This window comes from Corythoichthys intestinalis, chromosome 8 (genome assembly GCF_030265065.1).
Source record: "Corythoichthys intestinalis isolate RoL2023-P3 chromosome 8, ASM3026506v1, whole genome shotgun sequence".
NCBI classification, from domain to species: Eukaryota; Metazoa; Chordata; class Actinopteri; order Syngnathiformes; family Syngnathidae; genus Corythoichthys; species Corythoichthys intestinalis.
This window is the reverse complement of record NC_080402.1, coordinates 56,213,763-56,238,695: the sequence shown is the minus strand read 5'-3', so window position 1 is coordinate 56,238,695 and position 24,933 is coordinate 56,213,763. Positions and strand designations below refer to the sequence as shown.

At 38.9% G+C, this 24,933-nt stretch overlaps 1 protein-coding gene and 1 long non-coding RNA gene across 3 annotated transcripts in view; one reads left to right on the top strand and one right to left on the bottom strand.

Moving 5' to 3' along the window:
• The first annotated feature begins 4,652 nt into the window (after positions 1 to 4,652).
• Positions 4,653 to 24,933, top strand: part of stra6l (STRA6-like) — a 55,462-nt gene continuing 35,181 nt past the window's right edge. The window contains exons 1-6 of one of the 2 annotated variants that reach the window (XM_057843871.1): positions 4,653 to 4,787; positions 5,023 to 5,095; positions 15,430 to 15,530; positions 22,809 to 22,939; positions 23,010 to 23,130; positions 23,220 to 23,265. In XM_057843871.1, coding sequence (XP_057699854.1) covers positions 4,747 to 4,787; positions 5,023 to 5,095; positions 15,430 to 15,530; positions 22,809 to 22,939; positions 23,010 to 23,130; positions 23,220 to 23,265 — 513 coding nt within the window. In that variant the 5' untranslated portion in view covers positions 4,653 to 4,746. Of the gene's footprint in view, positions 4,788 to 5,022; positions 5,096 to 15,429; positions 15,531 to 21,993; positions 22,610 to 22,808; positions 22,940 to 23,009; positions 23,131 to 23,219; positions 23,266 to 24,933 lie in introns of those variants that run through there. The other variant, XM_057843872.1, reaches the window with a different exon arrangement.
• On the bottom strand, positions 10,332 to 23,707 carry LOC130920561 (uncharacterized). Its single transcript, XR_009064176.1, has 3 exons — positions 23,419 to 23,707; positions 23,021 to 23,154; positions 10,332 to 10,648 (listed from the first exon to the last, which is right to left on the bottom strand). It is a non-coding gene; the product is annotated as an uncharacterized LOC130920561 (long non-coding RNA).

Below are 24,933 nucleotides of genomic sequence, written 5' to 3'. Positions count from 1 at the left end.
GGATGCTGTATGACATTCATTCAGCTACCCGTTATAACTTTGAAAACATTTGCTATTATGATTTTTTATATTAAGATGGAAAAAGTAACAATCAGTTTAGATGGTACAAGGTAAGACACAATACCAATTTTGATTTTTTAACTTTTCATTCATCCTGAGTGCATACTGATAATTTTCATTGCTAGGAAACGTCTAAAATTAATATGTATAATAAATAGGTAAACTTTACTGGTTTGTTGTTTTAGTTTGATTTGTGAGGGGCAAATGTCTCACATTGCCCCAGTGTCCCCTACTGTTCTTAAACGAGGTGTTTGCCGCCAGCTGGTGGTGAAAATATAAATTGAATGAAAACTATCAGTAGTAGTAACATCCGCCACTCAAGTTTAAACAGACTATACTTTTCTTTTTTGTTTTGCATTAGATAAGGACGTAGATCGTGGTCGTTTGGTAATCTTTATACAAGGGTAAGAATTTTGGGAGTGTTTTACGAGTTACACTTTTCCAAAAGGAACTAATAAAGTCCACGTTTCTTTTACTAATTGGCAACACATACCATAGACTTCACCATTAGTTGACGGGACAGCTCCTACTAAAATTTGCACCACGCCTTCCCGGAGGAGGCCGACGCAGGCAGGGAGAGCTCTAATAAACTGAAACAAACGCTGCGTTCTAACGGGGGATTTAGGTGGAAATGGAAACAGGACGAAAGTTTTAGTGCATAGAATTTGGTCGAGGATTCAAGGTAATGATTATGTTTTTCCGACCATGCATGCACTTTGAAAGGTTGTAAAGACAATCAAATGAAGATGGAAAAAATTAGCCTAACGTTAACTTTAAATATTTACGTAAAATAAATGATAACTGCAAGGTTTTTTTTGTTATTATTTTTTTTTTTTTGCTTTTAACCAAGAATCTACAGTGTTTTAGATTCATATCTATAAAATATTCCGGGATTTACACATTTATTTACAAGAATTTCAATTTAAAAAGCTCTGTTTTCTGATGGCTGCCATGTTGAATTTTGTATCTCTAAATTATAATTTCGACATTTCAGCGTCCATATTAAAAAAAAATTCAGCTTTTACGTGTTTTATTTTATGTAACATTTAAATTCAAAAACTTTCAGTGTAGCACCATGGGGAAGAAGTGTTGGGTTGTGGACTGCAAGATGGAGGAGGATCGAGCACAAGTTCATGGACAGCGACAAGTTCACCTCCCTCAAAGACTTCAAGGAGAAGACCAAGACAGAACTATGTACATACAAACTACAGGCAAATTTTGTCCACAACTAGCTGAAGATAAAAGAAACGTTTGGCTCTGAAAATACATATTGTTTTTGCCAGGTTTTTAAATGTTATATTTGATTTTCGTTTCAGAATCTCTTGGATACGAACACCATAGAGCAGAACAGGCAGTTCCTCACCCATTTCCCATAAGTATTAAGTTCCTGTGAACTGTGAAAATTAAGTGATTTATGAACTGCTGAAAACTCCAAATTGCACTAAATTAAAAAAATTAAGTTGCTATCTTGGGCAGAAACTTATATGATATGTTAAATATTGCTATTGATCCTGAAAATATAGGTGATTATCTCTGCATTTTGTGATTTTTGTGCATCTAGTGTAAAATCTGAGAATTTTATAGCCATTATACGTTTTGTTATACATGTCAAAAAATAATTAATCAGGATTTTATTAGGGAATGACTTCGAATCTTTTTGTGCTGCTGCTCATGGAGACTCATATATGGCTAAGGGAGGTGCCTGATTTGGTTTTAGGCCGCTAGCGGCTTTGATTTTAAAATTCAAAAATAGCCCCCCAATGGATCTGTGAAGTAATACATACATAAACGTTTTTTAAGTTTTTTTTTTTTTTTTTTTTTTTAAACTTTAGAATAAGTAACATATGTCTCCTAACATGATTGTATTTACATGTCTGATTTTCAATATGAAATAAAGTCTGAGGAGTTCAAGCCAAATTCAAGATACAGTGATCTCTCGCTATTTCGCACTTCAAACTTCACGCCTTCTGTCCATCGTGGATTTTTTTTTTTTTTTTTTTTCAATTAAAAAATAGAAATACAGATAAGCTGTAGTCTCACTCTCCCTCCTAGCCTCCCTCTCCATGCTCGTTGCTGTTCAGGCAATGAACTGGAGTTGCTTATTAAAGTTAATAACAATGATTGGTGAACGACTTCTGTTTGATCTTGCCACATATCCCTTGAAGACTCAGCATCAAAGCGCCGAATGCGTCAATCATCGTTTAACTCGTTAAACAATTGCTATGGCAATTCATTGTGTGTAAGTGAGGTGACGGAGCAGATTTGAGTGGACTCACTTAAAGTGCGTACGACAGTATAAAAAGTCTTAAATAGCATTATTATGTGAATGATGATTCGACGAAATACAAACATTTGGCAAAGCGCATATGACGAGAAATTAGTCTTTTAATCCGCCGTTTAGCCACGCTTCCATTATAAGGCTCTAGCGTGCCAAACATGAGGATAGCGTCGGCAGGGTCATCGTTTCATCTGATTTAGAATTTAGCCCATTGAGGGGGAATTATTAATAATGAGGAAAATGCGACAAAGAAAGCTGCAAAATGTCATTGTTTCAGTCTCTCTATTCCAATATTTTTACGGGAAATTCTTTTTATCCAAGTATTTTTCCCCAATAGTTAATATGGTATGGTCATGACAAATAACAGTCTTGTGCTAAATGGAATATGAAATAATAAAAATTTATTTTTTCAGTACGACATGGCAAAATTACTCGATAATGGTTAAAACCGCCGACTTCACCTTTACTGTCGCACCTCCCGAACAATATTTTATGCCACCGTAGTTAGTCAGGCTTTTGTCATTTCCCTGTAAACAAAAAGGCGTGACAGCTAGCCGACATGCTAACCCGAACTGAGTGATGTTTCAAAGTCTTCAAAGCGTAAAATCACACAAATCTAGCCCGGATCATTTGACATGGCAGCGGGGTAGTTGATTGTCTTCGCTGATCGGCAACTCGCCTGGCAACGAGTAAGTTACAGCTCATTGTTCCCCTGCTGCGGGCAGAGGGCTCGTTTTCAGGGAAGCAGCTGGACAATGACGGTCGGACAAACCGGCTGACGTCGGAGGAGCGTGCAGCTGCCACATGGTCAAGACGAATATGGCATAAAATAATGCTTTACTACACGGCGAAGACGTAAACAGTGAGACAGTCATACGAGAGCAGCGCAGTTGTTGTGCAGCTAACATGGCAGGATGTGTCTGAGGAGAACTTTTCTACATGTCCTTCACTGATCAAACATCAGTAGATAATGCTTTATTTAAAGAAAGTTTGCAGTGTTCACTTTGTAATCGCTGTATTCGCGGCCATTTTTAACACAAAATTGCAATTTTTGATGGGGTTGAAAATTTGGCAGAACACCGGGCACACAAAGAGGGCAATAAACCGAGTACAGCGCTCTCCGGGTGGGGGGTGGGGGAGTCGACAAGACACCGGTCGTCGACCAAGTGGCATTCTCGGTGGACAATGAGCATTATCAGGCACAAAATGCAAGCCAGTATATGACATAATACAAAACACAATGTTTACTTGTTAGTCCAATGGTCCCACAGTTGTCGCACACTTCATTTGGCTGATCTCGAGGTGAACGGGAACTTTCTGAAACCCAAAAAGGCTCACACGCCTCTCCCTGGTGCAGCCACAAAAGCCTGTAGCCGTTTGGCTGGCGTGATGCGAAAAATAAACGAATTATTCCGCAAAATCAGCTGAATCCGCAGTCCATCTGCATGCTTTAAAGCAATGCTGTATTGTCAGATGCTGACCCAGGTGACGTCACGTTTGCATTCGTCCTAAACCCGAGACTGGAGCCGGAAGTCACTCATTTTCATTGTGCGGGATTAAAAAATTTAATATATTAGAACGATCGCTTCCACACACATGCGAGCATTTCATTCAGGAGCATAAAACACCGCGTGAAATATGAAACATGCTTATTGCTGTCATACGCACTTTAATGCAGCATTTCATAAAGACAAGCATTTTTATACTCTATTCTTGTTTGAAAATAATTCAGGTGGACAGTAACATGTTTAAAACGTATAATTATTGCGTTTGAAGTGCTCAAAAAACATTTGTTAAAATATACATGAAAGTTGTTTTGGGGGGAAAAAAGTGAAAAAATATATCTTATATGTATCTCTTTCCAATGCTAAATCTGGGGGGCACTACCTTGCGATTTTTCACCTATCGCGGCGGGTTCTGGTCCCCATTAACCGCGAAAAACGAGTATATTTTTGCTTAACCAATCTGATTATCAAATAACACTATGGAAGACATTGAATTTTTCGGTAATCCATCCTGCGAATCTCTTTTCACGCACTATGCCCAGTAAATAGATCTTAACATTAAAATATTTCAATCAGAAAAAAATAATCATGTATAAATAAACATTGTGGTCAACGCTGATGTTTCAACCATGTAGAATAATAGTCGTGGTTACCAGGTGAACAAATGTCTTTTGAGTCATTTTATTCTAACTAACGCCAGGGGGTGAAAGATCGGCTGATCAACTTTGGTGTGTCTGTGTTAAGTGAACAAGCGAGGGACAAATAAAATGGTACATCCTCAGGTCAACGTTCAAACGTGAGTCACATGTGTGAAACAAGGAAATGCAGAAGTGACACTGTCCACTGACGTTTTACACATATGGTTCTTTAGTAGACGTGCTGCGGTACTATTTTGGTCCCCTAATGGATCACCTAAAGATAATTGCGGACCAATTTCAAGACATGTAAGTACATTTTTCGTTGAGCAAACGTTTGCTTACTTTAATCATCTTTGTGAAATGGCAGTTATTTGTTTTTAAGACCAACACGGGAAAATATTGGAAACGACCCACGATATCATGTAGCACCATTCTGAACCATTGCAACTGACTTTATACACACATTTTTCTAACAACGGTCAATCAAAACTAAACATTATTTGTATAAACAGTTATTTATTCACTTTCTTTTCCCATGCAGGGAATCCATAGTTCAGGAATGTCACAATGGAATATCGATTGATCTCTTCCTGCACCTTTCACTCATTCCAGCTGTAAGTAGTTCTTCCATTTCAACAGAGATATGAAAAGTGGCTGGCTGTGGAGTTACGTTTATATCAAATACAGCAGCGTACCCACAACCGGTATTTAACATACAGCGGTGTCATTTAGTAAGTGCATTTTTACAATGTCATAAACTTGCACTGTTTGTTTAATAGGTTTAATAAAAGCATAGCAACCCTGCTACATTGGGTGAACAACATGTTCATAGAAGGGAGGCGGATTGGACGTTTTTTTCCCCACATGCCATCCACAAGATGGCATTAACGTTATCAACATTATTTCTGTTAAAGGGATTCACGGATAGAAAGACTTGTTGTTCTTAAAAGATAAATGTTAGTACAAGTTATAGTAATTTTATATTAATTGAAACCCCTCTTAATTTTTTCGTTTTAATGAAAGTTGTAAAATTTTCAATCAAAAAATAAACTAGTAGCTCGCCATCGGGCTCCCTGCCGTTCTTCCACAGTGTCTTTAACTACGTAAGGTAGTGATTGAAATATACCACGAGGTGTCAATGGCGAGTTTTAAATTACTTAGAAATCAAGCCAATGAGTGTGTTTTGTCCCTCGACTGACGCCGTAATTCCCTGTTTACTGGTCCATCCCCGTCATTTGAGTGCTGGCTTCACAACGTACGAGACCTCTGATAGTTTATATATTGTGACTAAATATTGCCATCCAGTGTTTGAATAGAGTTTGACCAAAGTCTGAGTAAGTTTTATGTGTATTTTGCATAGCTATTTTGATTGGGAATGCCAGTTCTCTTTGTATTGTTGTTTAACTTTGTGAGAATAGGGCCTCATTAATACAGATTGAAGCACTTTTCTTTTTGTGAACATGATTTTTTTTTTTTTTTTTGAGATAGGAATATTATTTTTGTTGCGCTTTCACTAAATGATACTTATGTTTGTTGTGAAGAAGTTGCCAAAGCTTATGCCAATAAATGGCGCGGTCCAATGAACACCTGTGTCACTTGCATTTGTCATCCTCTTAGCTCTCAATGTGCAAAAAACGGCGTCATTGTAATCTGTTTGAGGCAATTCATGAGCAGGTCATTCCGCACATTTGTTAAATGCGTCAAATATTTTAACGTGATTAATTTAACAAATTAATTACCGCCCGCGATAAATTTGACAGCACTACTTACTACTAACTACTAAAACTATTCAGGGGCGTCACCATAGCGAATACAACAAAGAGGCACTGGCGAGCGAGTGTGTGTTTTTTTAAGCACTTATCTATCATTAAAAGTCAGAAATAGCGCTTTAAAATATATATAATCAAATCAATATATTAGTGACTTTTCTTTTTTCAGCTGTCAGAATTCAAAAACAAAATTGGGACATCCTTTGTTGATAGTCAATTCACCTCTGCTCATGCTCATCAACTTTCCTTCACCTCTTTCAACACTCTGCTTCTCTACTTTGCCTGGACAGAAATGGGGATATATCACAGTAGTTGTTATGCAATTCATCAGTGTTTCTCAACTGGTAGGTTGTGACCTAAAAGGGGTTTATGTTGCCTAGGTGGGTTACCTAGCTTACCTCTCTCATTCCTCCTTGCTGCGAGCAAATAACTTTCTAATTTGCAATTGCAAGAGTAATGCTGTTAGAGTCAAATACAAATAAAATATAAGACATCTTGTTACAGATTACAGGGACTGGAGTAACAAATAAAATGCTTGTAAAACAGCTGGAAAATGATCATGAGCACACCTATAAAATTGTTAGCGGTTATATCCCAAAGATCGGCAATTAATTCATATAGATTTTTTCATTTTCATTCATTTTGGTCATATGAACAAACAATAATAAACAGCATCAGTATTGACATAGTTCACATACCACATATCCTATTAACGCAGTGTTAGACAAAGCTCTCACTCAAATCAAATTAAATTGTTATTGTATTCATAGCCAGTTAGCTAAAAGACGGCAGCTAATATGCTACTTCAATTTGCGACCAGAGTAGTTTACCACAGTTAAATGCCTGATAGATAAAGAGTAATGTTGAACCATTTTAATTCACAGTTCATTGGAACAGACGACCAAACAAACATCAACAGAGGTAAAAACGAACAAGGGTGGGCAGTTTATCTAGCACTAACCTGTCAAGCAGGTGGGAAAATGTAATGTGCACCATCGACTGTATGATTGGCATATGGCCACATGCACTGAAAATTGATGTTGCATTCACATGTTGTTGCGCCAAACAGTCATTCAACTTATGATGTATCGTAGGAGCATTTAAATAAGATGCCTTTCTTTGTAGCAACCATGTTTTTATCTCACATTACGACTTGACAACACATTAGAACGACAGCAGGTGCATCGCGGAAGTTTTAACTCGTATGCCTATCACAGGCATGAAATTGCCATATTAAGGAGCCATGTGTAGATTGTGTATATGGGGTAAATATGGATTAACGGAGTAATATGACCATATTAAATAGGCGCATTCTGTAGATTATGCTATGTTGACTTAAAGTGCCTGTGACAGCATTAAAAAAAAAAAAAAAAAAAACTTAAATAGCATTATTATATGAATTAAAATCTTATTCTGAGACGATTCGACTATATACAACAATTTGGCAAAGCGCAGATGAGAGAAATTAGTCTTTTAGTCTGTCGTTTAGCCTCGTCTGTCACTATAGCACTCTAGCGTCCCCAGCTGGTTCAGCCCATTGAGGGGGAATTATTCAGAACGAGGAAAATGTCTTTGTTTCAATCTCTCTACTCCAATATTTTTACAGGATATTCTTTTTATCGAAGTTCTTTTCCCCAATTGCTAAATAAATGGTATGGTCATGACAAATAACGGTCTTAACAGTGAAATAACAGTCTGCTCAATGGAATATGAAATATTAAAATGCATTTATTCAGTACGACAGGGCAAAATTACTGCATAATGTTAACAACTGCCGACTTCTTGCACCTCCCAAACGGCATTTTAAACCACGGGAGTTTGTCATTTCCCTGCCCTGGCTTCGGAGATGGAGGAAACAGCATTAACAAAACCGGAGGAGTGACAGCTAGCCGACATGCTAACCCGAACCGTGCAGCGTTTCTAAGTCTTTTTCTCGCCTTTCGAAAACGAAAAATCACACAAAACTACCCTAACTCATATCACACACGGCGGCCGAGTTGATTATCTTCACTGATCGGACAGCCCCCGGTGTACTGCCAAATTTTTCACCCATATAATATTTTGCTCCTAAATCTCTTGCACATTCAGTTGGACTCTGAATGTTATCCACAGGTGCTAAATAAACAATTAATATCGAAAACATACATGTTCAAGACGAATTTGGCGTAAATTGATGCTTAACAACACGGCGAAGATGTAAACAGTTAGAGAGCGGCATGCAGTTGGTGTGTGCAGCTAACATGACAGGATGCGTCTAAGGTGAACTTTTTTTACATGTCCGTCTATCATCACACATAAGTAAATATTCCTTTATTTAAAGAAAGTTTGTAGTGTTTACTTAGTAACTGCTGTATTCGCGGACATTTTTAACACAAAGGTGCAATTTCTGATGGCGTGCAAAACAAAATTTGACAGAACACCGACGGCTCGACGTTCTGGTGCTGCTCCAGTGGGCAGGCAGAGAGGGGAACGAACGCCGAAAATAGCGCATTCTCAGTTGAGGAAAACCCAATGCGAGCGGGCACGCGCAGAGGTCTAAGGGTGGTGTGCGACAAGCCGCCAGTTGTCGGCCATGTGGCCTTCTGGGTGGACAGGGAGTATTGTCAGCCACAAAATGCAAGACACCTCCTTATTATAACGTGTGCCATGATCCCATTATTTGACCTTATATAAAACACTAAGCTTACTCACTTATACTTACTAACCTTACTCACTCCTTGTCTGTCCAATGGTTCCTCCGTTGTCGGACTTGTTTTGCCCTTTGCGGTGAACAGGGATCTTTTGGAAATCCAAAAAGGCTCACACTACTCTCCCTGGTGCAGCAACAAAAGCCTGCAGCACATTGGGCTGGCATGATGCGAAAAATAAGCAAATTAATCTGCAACTTCGGCTGAATCCGCAGCCCTTCTGCATGCTATAAAGCAATGCTGTATTATGAGATGGTGCCCCGGGTGACGTCACATTTGCATTCTTACTCAATCCAGGAAGTCACTCATTTTCATGGCGCGGGATTAAAAAAATTGAATCAATAAATTGATCGCTTCCATACACATCCAAGCGGTCCATTTCTTCAGGTACATAAAATACTGCGTTAAATATGAAATAATCATGCTTATTGCTGTCATAGGCACTTTAAGGCGCCAAAGTATTTTTTTTACCTGTAAAATTTATACTGTGGCACTGCAGTTCAATATTGGGGCACTTGCCCCAGTAAAATATGTCTGGCCATGCCCATGCTACTACCACTACCACTACTACTACTACTACTTAAGGGAGTTCACCACTAAGTACAGCAATGGGTCTGTTTTTCATTCCTCACTGATTACAGTAGAAGTCAGCAAGATGTTTTACAGGATTTGAAAGGAATTACCAAGGCACAGCACATCACACCAGCCATAAAAATGCCATATTTTTTATTGGCCAGTGGTTGGTGTGAGTTTGATTGAAATTTATCAACTCAGCAAAAATTGACTACAAGTGTGATGTGAAGAGGAAAAATAATTTGATAAATTTGAAGTAGTCCGTTTTACTTTGCCTAAAAGGCAAATGCACAAAATACATGAAATGGAAAGTTCAAAATTTTTGACATTAGGCTGAATCTTCGCGTTGGTATGGGTTTAATTAGTAGGTGGTGTTAAGTTAAACAAATTCTGTGCGGTTTGTTAGGTATTTGTGAGTTTCAGGGCCAAACAAACAAGCGCAAGTCAACGGTACAACTTTAGCATGCCAATATAAAACGATATCAACAGATCTAAGTCAAATAAATTTCAAATGCAGATCATAAATACCCATGCAGCCAAAACAATGTCACATGAAACTGCCATAATTCATATCAGTCAGCTGGACTACGGTATTTGTTTAAATGTGTAATGCGACCACAATTGGAAGTAAGTGCTTAGGCCACCGTGCTCATGCTGCATTTGAGGAAGGTGGGAAGTCAGGACTTATCCCACTCTGATGGTACCAGTTGGGAACTCGTAGCATTCTGAGCGAATGTAAACAGCAAAGATGACTGATCGCGACAAGTTTTTTATTTCGGCCATGAAAAGACATGTTGAATTCCAGCAAACCTGCCTTCTCATAAGCGATCAAATAGTGGAGGAAAAACGACGGCCGGGGTTAGATGGCACACGCTGTAGACAGCCTTCTTTAGTTTTACTTTTGATGGTCTGCTTTTTGATGGGCAGCGCAATTTTGTCGAGTGACATCAGATTGAAGCAACTCATGATGTCTGCCATTGTCTGGGTACTTTTTCTTCAACTTCATGACTACCTCCCTGGTCGAGTGGCGTTCCAGGTCGGAGGTTGAAACCTCCCGACTTCCCACCTTCCTGGAATGCAGCATCAGTCTGCTGAGTTGACTGAAGGACGACCACATGGAGAAATGTGCATTTAGAAGCTGTGAAAACAGACAGAAGAAATGGGCAAAAAAAGTTTCCACAAATTGCCTATGAAGAATAAGGAACAATATAAACTGTGGTTACTTCCTGCTGACTACGTCCTAAAATATCAGCGGTGAAAAAAGCAATGTTGTATCACTCCGCCTCCAGAGCTGCTGGATTACAAGTGTTGCTCTTCATACAACAATTATTGATATGCAAATGTAAGTTTTAGGGGTGTAACGGTACACAAAAATCTCGGTTCGGTACGTACCTCGGTTTTGAGCTCACGGTTCGGTTCATTTTCGGTACAGTAAGAAAACAAAATGCAAAACATAAATGTGCTAGTTGTCTATTACACACCTTTGTGCTTTCAACAATAGGAACATTAGCCTATACAAAGCTTGAATTCTGCTCAAAAAGTAGCGGGTATTTAAAGATAATCCAACAACAATTTGCCTTTCAGACAATATTCAGTATATATCAGTATTGGTCAGCTTTCTTTCTGAAAAAAAGAAGAAAAAAGAAGTCCTGTGCTAAAGAGAAAAGCAATCCCAATGACAAAGATTTGAACATGTATTTTACAAATGAAATGCCTCAATGAATCATTTTTTTCGTCTTATGAACGGTTTTCAAAAGCCACACAGAAATTAATAAATTTAATTGTGTAAGCAGGCTGTATCAATTATTATTATTTAATTACAAGTGTTTTAGCGCATTTCAATTTATTTTATTTAAATGGGCTATTATTTATTTTATTATGTGTTTATATTTTACAAATGTGATGTAGTATTCATTTATATTGTATATTTTATGTTGTATAACTTTAGTTCCTACGTGAATATTGGTTCCTACTTGTTTTGTTGTGGTAGGAGGGTTTTGTATTGAACACAAGGCCGTGTTGGTTATTATTATAGCAGAGAAGACAGCAGTAAATCAAGAAAGACAAGTCAACGGTGCCCGATCTACCACTCAAGAGATCTGATGGACTCAAAAAGTGGGTTACGATTGCATATTACAGTAGTTTGAAAATCGACCGGATCCACCGTATTTTTACACGAGTTACTTCCGTTCTGCCCGATCCTAGCGACCGGTAGTAGTATTGATGCAGGAGGGTCGCGTCCCGCGTCAATTAATAAACTCTGCCATTCTTTTATCGTGCGTCGTGTTGAGCCGCTTCTGGTAAGCGTCTAACACGCGGCCACACTGCGACTGGTGTGCATTGGCTGATTGACTTTAACACCCGCGTTTCACTGCGTTCTCGCGGCGGCCACGTTGAAAAGTAAGGGTTAAATTACGTCAGAAACTCGTTCGGTACGCCTCCGTTCTGAAGCGAGCACCACGTACCGAAATGGTTGAATACAAATACATGTACCGTTACACCCTTAGTAAGTTTTAAAAACTTTATCCTGAAAACATAGCCAACACTATTGATTGCATGGGTCATCAGTGATTTTCATATGTGCATATGTTTTTATTGGCGTGCTAAGATTTTACCATTGAATCACGTTAGCAACCCCGGAGCCCTGAAACTAACAAATAGCTAACAAACTGCACTGAATTTGTTGAAATCTACTCCACCGACTAATTAAACCCCTGCTACCTCGAAGATTAAGCCTAATGTCAAAAATTCTGAACTTCCCCTTTAAACGCTTAGTGCAGGACTTGTCAAATACTGGAAAATGCCCCCCAAGGGGGGCACAGTGTGATACTGTGATAAACCCGTGCTCTCATTTTCATAGTGTGCGCAGTATTTTTTAACCAAATGAGCACACAGCAAAGAGCACTGGAGATGTGAAGAGTTAAGACGAGGAAATATGATGAAGTATATGTAGCATTTGGCTTTTGGCTATCTTTTACTGCAGCGGGAGACAAAGACCAGTCTGTTTGCCTGGTCTAAAAATGTTTGCAGCGGACAACAGGAAGCAAAATCAATTAAGATGTCACTTAAAAACATAAGACCCCAATCACCTTGATAAGCAACTTGATTTTTTTTTTTTTTCAATGAAAACGTGCCAAATATTGCCAACAATTGTCCCGCTGTGTCAGTGTTAGATCAGTAAACCAGCAAGCGCTGTTAGCATCATACAAAGGGGCATACCAAGTTGCTCAGTGCAAAATAACCCCATACCATACCAAAGGAGCTGATACTGCCTGCAGCAAAAATAAAAGCTGTCCCTCTGTCCAATGACACTGTTGTTTTTGTTCTATTTTTTGTTGTTGCTTTTTTTCGGTCAAATTGTTTGGCATATTGTCCTCATGAGTTATCGCTGCAAATCAATTTGAATTTATTATTTCTCGATTTTATTAAATTTTATTTTTCAGTATCAAAGTATATTTTTACAGTTTGGATGTGACCTTTTTTTTTATTAAAGTCAGACAAATTGATGCGTTTTAAGTTTTTTCTTCTACAAACAAAACTGTAAATGAGGTTATACTTTATTGTAAGTTAATCTACATTTATTTTTAATGTTAAAAAAAGAGTCATGGTATGCAGAGGTGTACTTATAATAATACTAATTTCAAAGACGAATGGTACTATTTACAGTGGCGACAGAGAGTTGGGGAGGGCGCGAAACTTTTTTCCTGGGGGGCGTAACAGAAAAGAAGAACTGGTTTAAGCAAACTAGGTATTCTTGAGATTGTGAGGAAGACCACATTTCATGACTGTGCAGAAATTTAAGAAATTGCATAAGGTTCACATACCAGTACTTCCCACCCACCGTCTGGCAACATACACTGTTGGCCAGTAGTATTGGCACCCCTGCAATCTGTCAGATAGTGCTCAATTTCTGCCAGAAAATGATTGCAATTACAAATGCTTTGGTCGTAATATTTTCATTTATTTTGCTTGCAATGAAAAAACACAAAAGAGAATGGGGAAAAAAGAAATCCATTCATTATCATTTTATACAAAACTCCAAAAATGGGCCGAACAAAAGTATTGGCACCCTTTGAAAAATCATGTGATGCTTCTTTAATTTGTGTAATTAACAGCACCTGTTACTTACCTGTGGCACAAAACAGGTGGTGGCAATAACTAAATCACACTTGCAGCCAGTTAAAATGGAATAAAGTTGACTCAAACTCTGTCCTGTGTCCTTGTGTGTACCACATTGAGCATGGAGAAAAGAAAGAAGACCAAAGAACTGTCTGAGGACTTGAGAAGCAAAATTGTGAGGGAGCACGGGCAATCTAAAGGCTACAAGTCCATCTCCAAAGACCTGAATGTTCCTGTGTCTACCGTGCACAGTGTCATCAATAAGTTGAAAGCCCATGGCACAGTGGCTAACCTCCCTAGATGTGGACGGAAAAGAAAAATTGAAGAGAAATTTCAACAAAAGATTATGCGGATGCTGGATAATGAACCTTGACTAACATCTAAACAAGTTCAAGCTGTCCCGCAGTCCGAGGGTATAACAGTGTCAACCCGTATTATCCGTCGGCGTCTAAATGAAAAGGGACTCTGTGGTACGATACCCAGGAAGACCTCACTTCTGACCCAGAGACATAAAAAAGCCAGGCTAGAGTTTGCCAAAACTTACCTGAGAAAGCCAAAAATGTTTTGGAAGAATGTTCTCTGGTCAGATGAGACAAAAGTACAGCTTTTTGGGAAAAGGCATCAACATAGAGTTTACACGGAAAAAAACAAACAAACAAAAACTAGGCCTTCAAAGAAAAGAACACGGTCCCCACAGTCAAACATGGGGGAGGTTCACTGATGTTCTGGGGTTGTTCTGCTTCCTCTGGCACTGGACTGCTTGACCGTGTGCATGGCATTATGAAGTCTGAAGACTAACAACAAATTTCGCAGCATAATATAGTGTGAGAAAGCTGACAATGAGCCAAAACACACTTCAAAAAGCACTAGAAAATGGTTTAAGAGAAAGCATGGAGACTTCTAAAGTGCCCAGCAATGAGTCCAGACCTGAATCCCATAGAACACGTGTGGAGAGATCTGAAAATGGCAGTTTGGAGAAGGCACCCTTCAAATCTCAGAGACCTGAAGTAGTTGGCCAAAGAAGAATGGTCTCAAATTCCAGCAGAGCATTGTAAAAATCTCATTGATGTATACCGGAAGCGGTTGTTCGCAGTTATTTTGTCTAAAGGTTGTGCAACCAAGTATTAGCCTGAGGGTGCCAATACTTTTGCCTGGCCCATTTTTGGAGTTTTGAGTAAAATTATAATTATTAATATATTTTTTTTCATTCTCTTTTGTGTTTTTTCATTGCAAGCAAAATAAATGAACCTATTACTACCAAAGCATTTGCAATTGCAATCATTTTCTGGGAGAAACTGAGCATTATCTGACAGAATTACAGAGGTGCTAATACTTTTGGCCAGCAGTATATTTACAAACCAAATGGTGTGTTGCGGAACTTTATAACATATATTTTGTTTTTAACTTAATCAAAGTTTATGAAATTTGCAAAGGCATCCAGACAAATTCAAGGTTTGTGACATGTTTTGTTGTATAAAAATGCCACCTCTCCCTCAGTTGTATCTTGTTTCTGTAATTCATTGACAGTGTTTAGAGCAGTGGTCTCAAACCGGTCCTCAAAGGGCCGCAGGGGGTACTGGATTTCATTCCAACCAAACGAGACAAATACCTTTTCACCAATCTGGTTTCTTACAAGTGTAATCAGTTGATTGCAATCAGGTGCTGCTTATGTTAGTAGAAACCTCATTGGTTGAACTGTTTGTGCTGGATCTGTTGGAACAAAAACCAGGACCCACTGCGGCCCTTTGTGGAGTCGGTTTGAGACCGCTGGTTTAGAGAGATTTATTATTTGTCTTTCAGGTGCTGATTACCCTCGTGCTGTCTTTTCTTCAGAAACGGGCAACCACATCAGCATTTGACCAAAAACTGCCTTTTCTGAAAGGGCGTTTTGGCATTGTAGTGTAAGTTATAACACGTCTTGCTTGCAAACTTCTCCAAATATGAGTGCTATCATATTGAGTGCTTGCTGAAAGGCTGTTTATGTGTCGCTCTTTGTTAATCTAAAAATGTTCCATAATGACTTTCTGTAGAGTATATATAATTATAATAAAACTTCTCAATATTTATACAAAGTTCTCATGCTGCATATGAGTAAGGTGGGAAGTCCTGGGATAGTCCAAGTCGCGACCTCGAAGCGTTCCAAGCGAATGACAAAGATGGCTGATCGCGACAACTTTTTTTTTTTTTTTTTGGCCATTAAAAGATATTTTGACCCCCAGCAAACCTACATTCTTGTAAGTAATCAAAAAGTGGAGGAAAAATGTTGCCGTTAAAAAACTGTTGAGATAAATAGCGCACACACACTCTAATTGCCTTATTTAGTTACATCGTTGCTATAATATAAATAATATCTATAAATTCATTCAGCTAATTCAGTGTATGAGAAAAAAAATACATGGCCTTTCAAAAAAACAATTTACAGTGGTATGAAAAAGTATCTGAACCTTTTGGAATTACATTTCTGCATAAAATCACCATCAAATGTAATCTTTGTCAAAATCACACAGATGAAAAAAGTGTCTACTTAACTAAAGCCACCCAAACATTTATAGGTTTTCATATTTTAATGAGGATAGTATGCAAACAGTGACAGAAGGGGGAAAATAATTAAGTGAACCATCACATTTAATATTTTATGGCAGCAATAACTTCAACCAGACGCTACCTGTAGCTGCAGATCAGTCTGGCACATCAATCAGGACTAATCTTGGCCCATTCTTATCTACAAAACTGCTGTAGTTCAGTCAGATTCCAGGGATGTCTGGCATGAATCGCTGTCTTTAGGTCATGCCACAGCATCACAATGGGGTTCAAGTCTGGACTTTGACTTGGCCACTCCAGAACGTGTATTTTGTTCTACTGAAACCATTCTGAAGTTGATTTACTTCTGTGTTTTGGATCGTTGTCTTGTTGCAGCATCCATCCTCTTTTTAGCGTCAACTGTCTGACAGATTGCCTCAGGTTTTCCTGCAAAACCTTTGAATTAATTCTTCTGAACATCCAGACTTTTACAGATGGTTTTGTATCCTGTCCGAGCTTTATACAAATCAACAATCCTTGATCATAGGTCTTCAGACAACTGTTTTGACTGAGCCATGATGCAAATCAGACAATGCTTCTCATCAAGATATTTTAGTGGGCAGAGTAACTTTAAACCACCCATCAGTGATTGGGCACACACCTGACTTAAAATTTTGGGTAAAAATTGGTTTCAATTGCTCTTTAAGTCTCCTGAGGCAGAGGGTTCACTTTCATATTTTCCCCCTTCTTGTCATTGTTTGCATGCTATCCTAATTAAAATATGAAAATATATGTACAAATGTTTGGGTGGTTTTGATTAAAGCAGACACTGTATTTTCATCTGTGTGATTTTGACAAAGATCAGATCACATTTGAAGGTGATTTTATGCAGAAATGTGAGAAATTCCAAAAGGTTCAGATACTTTTTCATACCACTGTAACTTCATTATTGTGTCATCAATACGTTGTCTTGACCGCCATTTTGTTGGGTGACATCAGATTGAAGCAACTCGTGATGTCGGGGTACTTTTTTTCCCCCCGACTTCGCAACTAGGATCTCCCGGTTAGAGGGGCGTTCCAACGATATTTTTCCTGGTCGGAGGTTGGAATAGTCTGCCTTTCCTCGAATGCAGCATCAGTCGCATGCGGGCAGCGAGGTACTGTAATTGCTTTTCTTGCGTGCGAGAACTGCTTGGAATTATAGCCATCAGCTGTCCGCGACAATGTGTACTGCACATCATTTGATTATACCTATCAAGTGTCGATCTACACGAAAGTATCCTTTCCATTTTATTTTTGTCTGAGCACCAACTACTTTCCATGCTGCTGCTTTTTTATTTATGTCCAGAAAATCATGCCTAAAGTTATCATAAAGTATGTGCTGGTCGCGCATTGCTAAAACGATACGCTTCTACATGTTGACAAAGTGTGGCATGTGGATGTCATTTGGTTGGCCATTTGTTGATCAATTAATCCATTGCCCATCGGTTGTAGTGCCAGGTGATGGCGACAAAAATGGAACAAAATTCCTACGTTAACCTCATTTCTAAGAAGTTGATGTCAAAACTGATCGAGGATAAAATATCGATTCATAAGTTTGTAGTTTTATGCATTTATTATGAAAGTATTGATCGGTTAAACAGTGAAAAGTAGAGGAAAACTTTGCATGTCGATTTACAGTGTGTTCCCCTGAATCTTCTGCTTGCGCCCCTAAAATTTTAAGTTAGGGGCCACTGTACTCTGAGTAAAAAGAAATGTTAGTCTGGAGCAGTGTTATTTTTGGCAGCCCTTTTAATTTTTGTCTTGGTCTTCATCTTTGGGTTGAATATACTTATTAGTCTAATTCATATTTTAGTTATCTAAAAATGTGATTGTCTTTGTCTAGATTTACTTGACGAAAACTCAAGGCTAATTTCATCTAGTTTTAATTGACATTTCCTAAAAAAAATTTCATCTGTAAAATTTTTTTTAAAATACCCCAAAAATAAATAAATGTAGGTTTCCAACTATTTACAATGAACATTGACAGATGAGCACTTATTGTAATTTCGACAAGGACGCCAACGCCAACTTGTTGATTATACACACTCAGCAGGAAAAGACGACATTATTTTTAATTAATTGTAGCCACCTGTAGGCCACAAACTGTATGTAAAATAAGTTGTGTTAATGCATAGACTTCATAATATATTGAGGGGACACGGGGCACAGGGCCGATTAATAGGGGGTCTCTCTCCGTCAAAGCTGACAGAGTGGAAACATAGACCAAGAGCTTTTTATGTTGAAAATTCTTGTGAATAAATACTTAAATCCCTGAATTCTTTAGAGATATGGACGTAAAACAGTCTCGATTCCTGGTTAAAAGCAAAAAACGGGCATTTATCTTAGTTTTGTGAATTATGACGCCAATGCCGTAGCAGTTAATTTCTCCCATTGATTTTTTTCACAACGTTTCAAAATGCATGCATGGTGGGAATGATATAATAATTACCTTGAATCCTTCAACAAATCACTCCTGAGACAATCCTTCCTGTTAGTATGCGGTACAGCTTTTGTACTTTTTTAACCTAAATCCGGCGTTGTATCGCTGCATGTGTTTGAGAATAACTTCGACCGACTGAAGCGGAGTGTGGGACGGCCCCCTACTTGAAGGCGTGGCGCATTATCTGAGGAATGTGTCCCGTCAATATCATTAAGAGGTCTACGGTTAATACTAACGCAAATGCTATGCTATTGGTAGTGTTACATTTAGTGTGTGTAAAGGCTAAATAAAGCTTGCATTTTCTCTCGGGCCAAGAACACAAATCTTACTGTTTGTGCAAGCCTGCATGGAGACTAGAGAGTACACACTGATGAGTCGGGAAGGGGTCAGGGGAGCGCAGTGCGTCACGAGTAACACGACCAGACACTGCTACGATGCATGCCAACTACACATAAAATGTCACACGTTATGACGGAAACTATTGAACACTTCCGTCTCTTCATACGAAAACTTGCATTCGTCTTGTTATGTTTTAGTCTCCCGAAACACGTTTTTAGTTTATTATCGTCTGGTCATCGTCATGAAAAAAGTGTTTGTTGACAAAATATGTTCGTTATCGTCATCGTTGGCGAAAACGACACCGGCCTGGATCACTATGATGCTACTCGGAAAGTTCAGTTGGCGCAGTGTGCATACTGAACCTTTTCAACAAGTCATTTGTAAGTGTTGTTGCAAGGTAGCTCTGCAACTGGACCGTGGTCCTCTTGATCTAACGTAAAAGTGCCCTAAGTTAGTTCATTTAATGGACAACTGAGTCCAGGGTGGTTTGGTGCGATATAATCTCACTGGAACAGCACCAAACAAAAGTTCCAGCATCATCACCTTGTCCAATGCAGATTCTTGACTCTTGACTAGGTGATGATGCTGGAACTGTGGTTTGGTGCTGTTACAGTGAGATTTACAAAGATGACTGCCTGAAGAAAATATCAAAATTCCCTCAGTCCTTGATGATATGGGGCTCCATGTCAGGCAAAGGCACTGGGGAGATGGCTGTGGTTAAATCTTCAATAAATGCACAAGTTTACATTGAAATTTTAGACGGCTTTCTTATCCCTTTAATTGAAAATATGTTTGTCATCTTCGAAAATGTCAATGCATCGTGCCACAGAGCTAAAACTGTTAAAGCATTCCTTGGAGAAAGACTCATCCAGTCAATGTCATGGCTTGCAAATATCTCAGATCTCAACCTTATTGATAACCTGTGGTAGAAATTGGGAAAAAAAAAAAAAAAAGGTCCACAGCAAGGCTCTGACCTGCAAGGATGATCTGGCAACTGCAATCAAAGAGAGTTGGCACCAAATTGATGAAGAATACTCATGACGTCCATGCCTCAGAGGCTGAAAGCTGTCATAAAAGCCAGAGGTTGTGCTACTGAATACTAGAGATGTGTTTTGATTGTTATTTCTTTGTTTGTTTCTCATGATTCCATATTTTTTTCCTCAGAATGAAGTGATTCCATATACTAGTCCTTTTCAAAAAATTAGCATATGGTGATAAAGTTCATTATTAATTAGCATATGGTGATAAAGTTCATTATTTTCTGTAATGTACTGATAAACATTAGACTTTCATATATTTTAGATTCATAACACGCAACTAAAGTAGTGATGCTTTTGGCAAAAAAGTCAAGAAAAAACAAAAAACCCTATCTAAAAAAATTAGCATATCATGAAAAGGTACTCTTAAGAAGCTACTAACCTAATCATCTGAATCAACGAATTAACTCAAAACCCCTGCGAAAGATTCCTGAGGCTTTTAAAAACTCCCAGCCTGGTTCATTACTCAAAACCGCAATCATGGGCAAGACTGCCTACCTGACTGCTGTCCAGGAGGCCATCATTGACACCCTCAAGCAAGAGGCAAAGACACAGAACGACATTTCTGAGCTAATAGGCTGTTCCCTGAGTGCTGCATCAAGGCACAAGTCTGTGGGAAGGAAAAAGTGTGGCAGGAAATGCTGCAAAACCAGAAGAGGTTACCGCACCCTGAGAAAGATTGTGGAGAAGGGCCGATTCCAGACCTTGGGGGACCTGCAGAAACTGGACTGAGTCTGGAGTAGAAACATCCAGAGCCACCGTGCACAGGCGTGTGCTGGAGCCACGTTTGAACCTGAAACAGCGGCAGAAGCGCCTGACCTGGACTACATAGAAGCAGGACTGGACTGTTGCTCAGGGGTCCAAAGTACTTTTTTCAGATGAAAGCAAATTTTGCATGTCATCCGGAAATCAAGATGCCAGAGTTTGGAGGAAGACTAGGGAGAAGGAAATGCCAAAATGCCTGAAGTCCACTGTCAAGTTACCACAGTCAGTGATGGTCTGGGGTGCCATGTCAGCTGCTGGTTTTGGTCTACTGTGTTTTTTCAAGGGCAGGGTCAATGCAGTATGCTATCAGGAGATTTTAGAGCACTTCGTGCTTCTATCTGCTGAAAAGCTTTATGGAGATGAAGATTTCATTTTTCAGCACGACCTGGCACCTGCTCACAGTGCCAAAACCACTGGTAAATGGTTTACTGACCATGGCATTACTGTGCTCAGTTGGCCTGCCAACTCTCCTGACCTGAATCCCATAGAGAATCTGTGGGATATTGTGAAGAGAACGTTGAGAGACACCAGACCCAACACTGTGGATGAGCTTAAGGCCACTATCGAAGCATCCTGGGCCTCCATAACACCTCAGCAGTGCCACAGGCTGGTTGCCACATGCCAATGCCACGCCGCATTGAAGCAGTCATTTCTGCAAAAGGATTCTCGACCAAGTATTGAGTGCATAGCTGATATAATTAACTGAAGGATGGCTTTTTTTTTGTATTAAAAAACACTTTTTTGTATTGGTCGGAAGAAAAATGCTAATTTTTTGAGATAGGGATTTTTGTTTTTTCATGACTTTTTTTTTTTTTTTTTTTTTGCCAAAATCATCAATATTCAAACAATAAAAGGCTTGAACTACTTTAGTTGTGTGTAATGAATCTAAAATATATGAAAGTCTAATGTTTATTAGTACATTACAGAAAATAATGAACTTTATCACAATATGCAAATTTTTTGAGAAGGACTAGTATATTTCCATGCACTAGCGCTATAAAAATAACATTTATTGACCACTACAATGCTTTTATTCATTTCTTTTAGTGTTTCTGAATGCTAAACAGTTGCACTTTTGAACTAATTCTTTTTTTTTTTCAAGCTTTTTATCTGAGTTTGTTCTACATGATAAAATGTCTGAATGAGTGCTCGTCCGAGACTGGTAATTCCATACTTTTTGCTAGGGGTTGTATTACTCAAGTAAAAGTAGTCATCCAAAAAATGTACTCAAGTACATAATTGTCTATGTGACCTGTTGTTATAATGATACTGTACAATAACACACATTACATAACCACATTCAGCCAAAGAAATTAAAAAACAAAACAAAACAAAACAAAAAAAACATTGAATTCCAATGAAAGAAAAAAAAAAATACATAAATGAGGCATTATTCGTCCAAAGTGCATGAGTGCCCTCTGGTGGAAAATAGTTCCTAGTTTGAATAGTGACGTGTTCTGTCATAATTACTATTTTGAAATCAAAAGCATCATATCTCCAGTTTTTCGTGGTCAAGCTGTGCCAAATAAAAACTGGAAGAGAGGTTAAAATCCGCACTTTCGAGTCATGTTGAGGGCAGCGCTCTATATCAAATACTTCATTTTTAATGGTGCTTTAAAGATTGAACAGGCTGGCAAGAAGACAAAACGGGAAGCTTGCGTCTGATTGGTATAATGGAGTCATATGATAATTGTCGCGATGTCTCATTGGTGAAATCGGTAGAGCAACTTGCTAATATAACAGGTGCTACAGCTACTTGGCTTCGCTGGCAAAAAAAAATAATACGTAGAATAAAGAGGAAAAATGTAACTACTCTTCTGTGGCCCAAAGTAGCAGAGTAAGAGTTGTGTTTTTTTCTTCACAAATCTACTCAAGTAAAAGTAAAAAGTATAGCTTCATTCTTAGAAGTATTTTTTTATCAAAAAGTTACTCGAGCAAATGTAACACGTTACTACCTACCCCTGATTATTACCGTCATGTTTTTAGTGGAAAAATGTGCATAAATGATAGGTGAACAGTGTTAATGTTCTTCTCAGACCGCTGGATACCATTGGAAGCCTAAGCAATCGCTGGTCATACGGCTTTGCCTTCGGAGCAGTGTCCTACGGCGTCCTGCTGCTCTTCTCCGAAAATTACATTCCTTTTGCTGTTCCACCGTGGGCCCGAGGTACTGACACCTTTCACCAACTGGTTCTGCTCTAACAAATGATGTTACTGCTTGTTTTAATCATACTCAGCTGTAGTTTACCTGGTTGGTGCTTTGGAAGTGGGACTTGTGAACTTTCCTTTTTTTGCCTGTCTGTCAACGCCCTTCAGAGCAACTGGAGCTGTGTTAGGAATTCTCTACTCGTTGTGTTGGTAATTATCGTCCACATCGCATGTCTTAATATGGGGGAAAAACAGACAAATGATACAAAATGTAGTAAGAGCCTTGTGTTTCTTTGCAGGCTTACCATTACAGTGTGGGACACATTTACATGTCCAGGCGGCAAGGTATGCTAGTACTACTGTTACTATTAAACCCATTAGGCTGTATTGGCTGAGCCAAAATTGTGTTGGTTCGTTCCACTGAAATGGATCTACGTGACCTCTGCATTGTAATTTACATACGTTGCTAATTACTACCAAAAAAAAAGTGCTACTCACGGTTTCCAGTCATTTTTTAGTAATTAGCGTTTTCGTGTCGGTCTTTTTTTCCCCCGTGGCGCAGTGATATTGATACGGCGGAGTCGTATCGTCAGTGTGTGAAGCCATTTTAGGTCACGTGCACCAATAGGAGACGAGGACTGTTGCTATGCGCTTTGATAAACAAACAATATGGCGGCGACCATGCCAAGCTACAACACGAGCGAAGATGAACCAAAGATAAGAAAACCGCATTCGGAATTTAGTCAAAAGGCATCGAAACGATGCTATATGCATCTCTCAACTGTCCAAGGGCGAAAAAGGGCAGGAATTTGGAAAAAACGTGCAGAGCCCGCGTGGTTGCGTCAGACAATGGCTTTCTTCCCAGGCTCCGTCGAAGGATCTTGCTGAAAATGCGTCGACTGGGATTTTTAACGACATTCACTACAGGTAAGCCACACGCACGCCTTTACTACAAGGTTAATTGTTATTAACTTATGCTTAAAAAAAATCTTATTTAAACTAGTGTCGTAACGATACCATTTTTTAGCCCAGATATCAATACCACTTTGTTATAAAATGTATATAGGGTACAGTGTGTCGAAAGTGAATCCAGTAGAACTTTTTATTGCATACCAGTTATGGGTGACAATGGCTAAATAAACCTTTTGGCTCAAGAACATCAAGCTGTAGTCAATAAAAGCCCTGATACTGACGTGGCAGTGATTGCTGTTAGTCTGCAGATAGATTTACAGTGTAAATTGCATTTTTTCACAGGAGGAGGCAACAGAACGAGGACTGACGTCTCTAAGGTCTCTGCAGCTCCTGGCACGAGTGTGTGTTCAGCACTCATTGGCATCCATACATTCACAGGTTGTGACTCTGCTTGTGCCTTTCATGGCAAAGGCAAAAAAAAACCTTTTCTTTTGCACGTCATAAAAAAGAATACCTGACTGGGTTTGCAAAGCTGGGCAGCAGTTTTAAACTTGACCTACAAACATTTAACACGTTGTGTAAATACGTGTGCCACCTGTTTTGCCAGTCATGTGCCAAAAATGATGCCAAATGCAGATCTTTCTGTATGGCCTCGTCAGTCTTGCCAGAACATTCTATTCCCCCCAAAACTGATGCTCTGTACCAACATTGCAGGACAGCAGACTATCAAGCAGCAATTATGAAACGTTGTCTGACAGTTAAAATGTGTGCCCCTTCACCCATTGGGAATGGGTGGGACATTGAGGATGGGCAGTTGGCAGTGACATGGATGACTAAAAATCCTGCCCGATACTGTTTTGCAAGTAGTCAACTGTAGTTGAAAGGCAACCAATTGTGACATGGGAAGATGTTCCTGTATGTCTGCAAAACTTTCTTGTACTGATTTATATCGGTGCCAAGCATGTGAGAATGTTTCCAAAGAAACAGAAGACACTTGGATGGGATGATGACTTTGAGTAAAGCGATTTTGAGGAGTAATGTTGTCATGTACAGTTTTACTATTCTTTTATTTCTATTTTTTTTATTCGTTTTTCAATATTT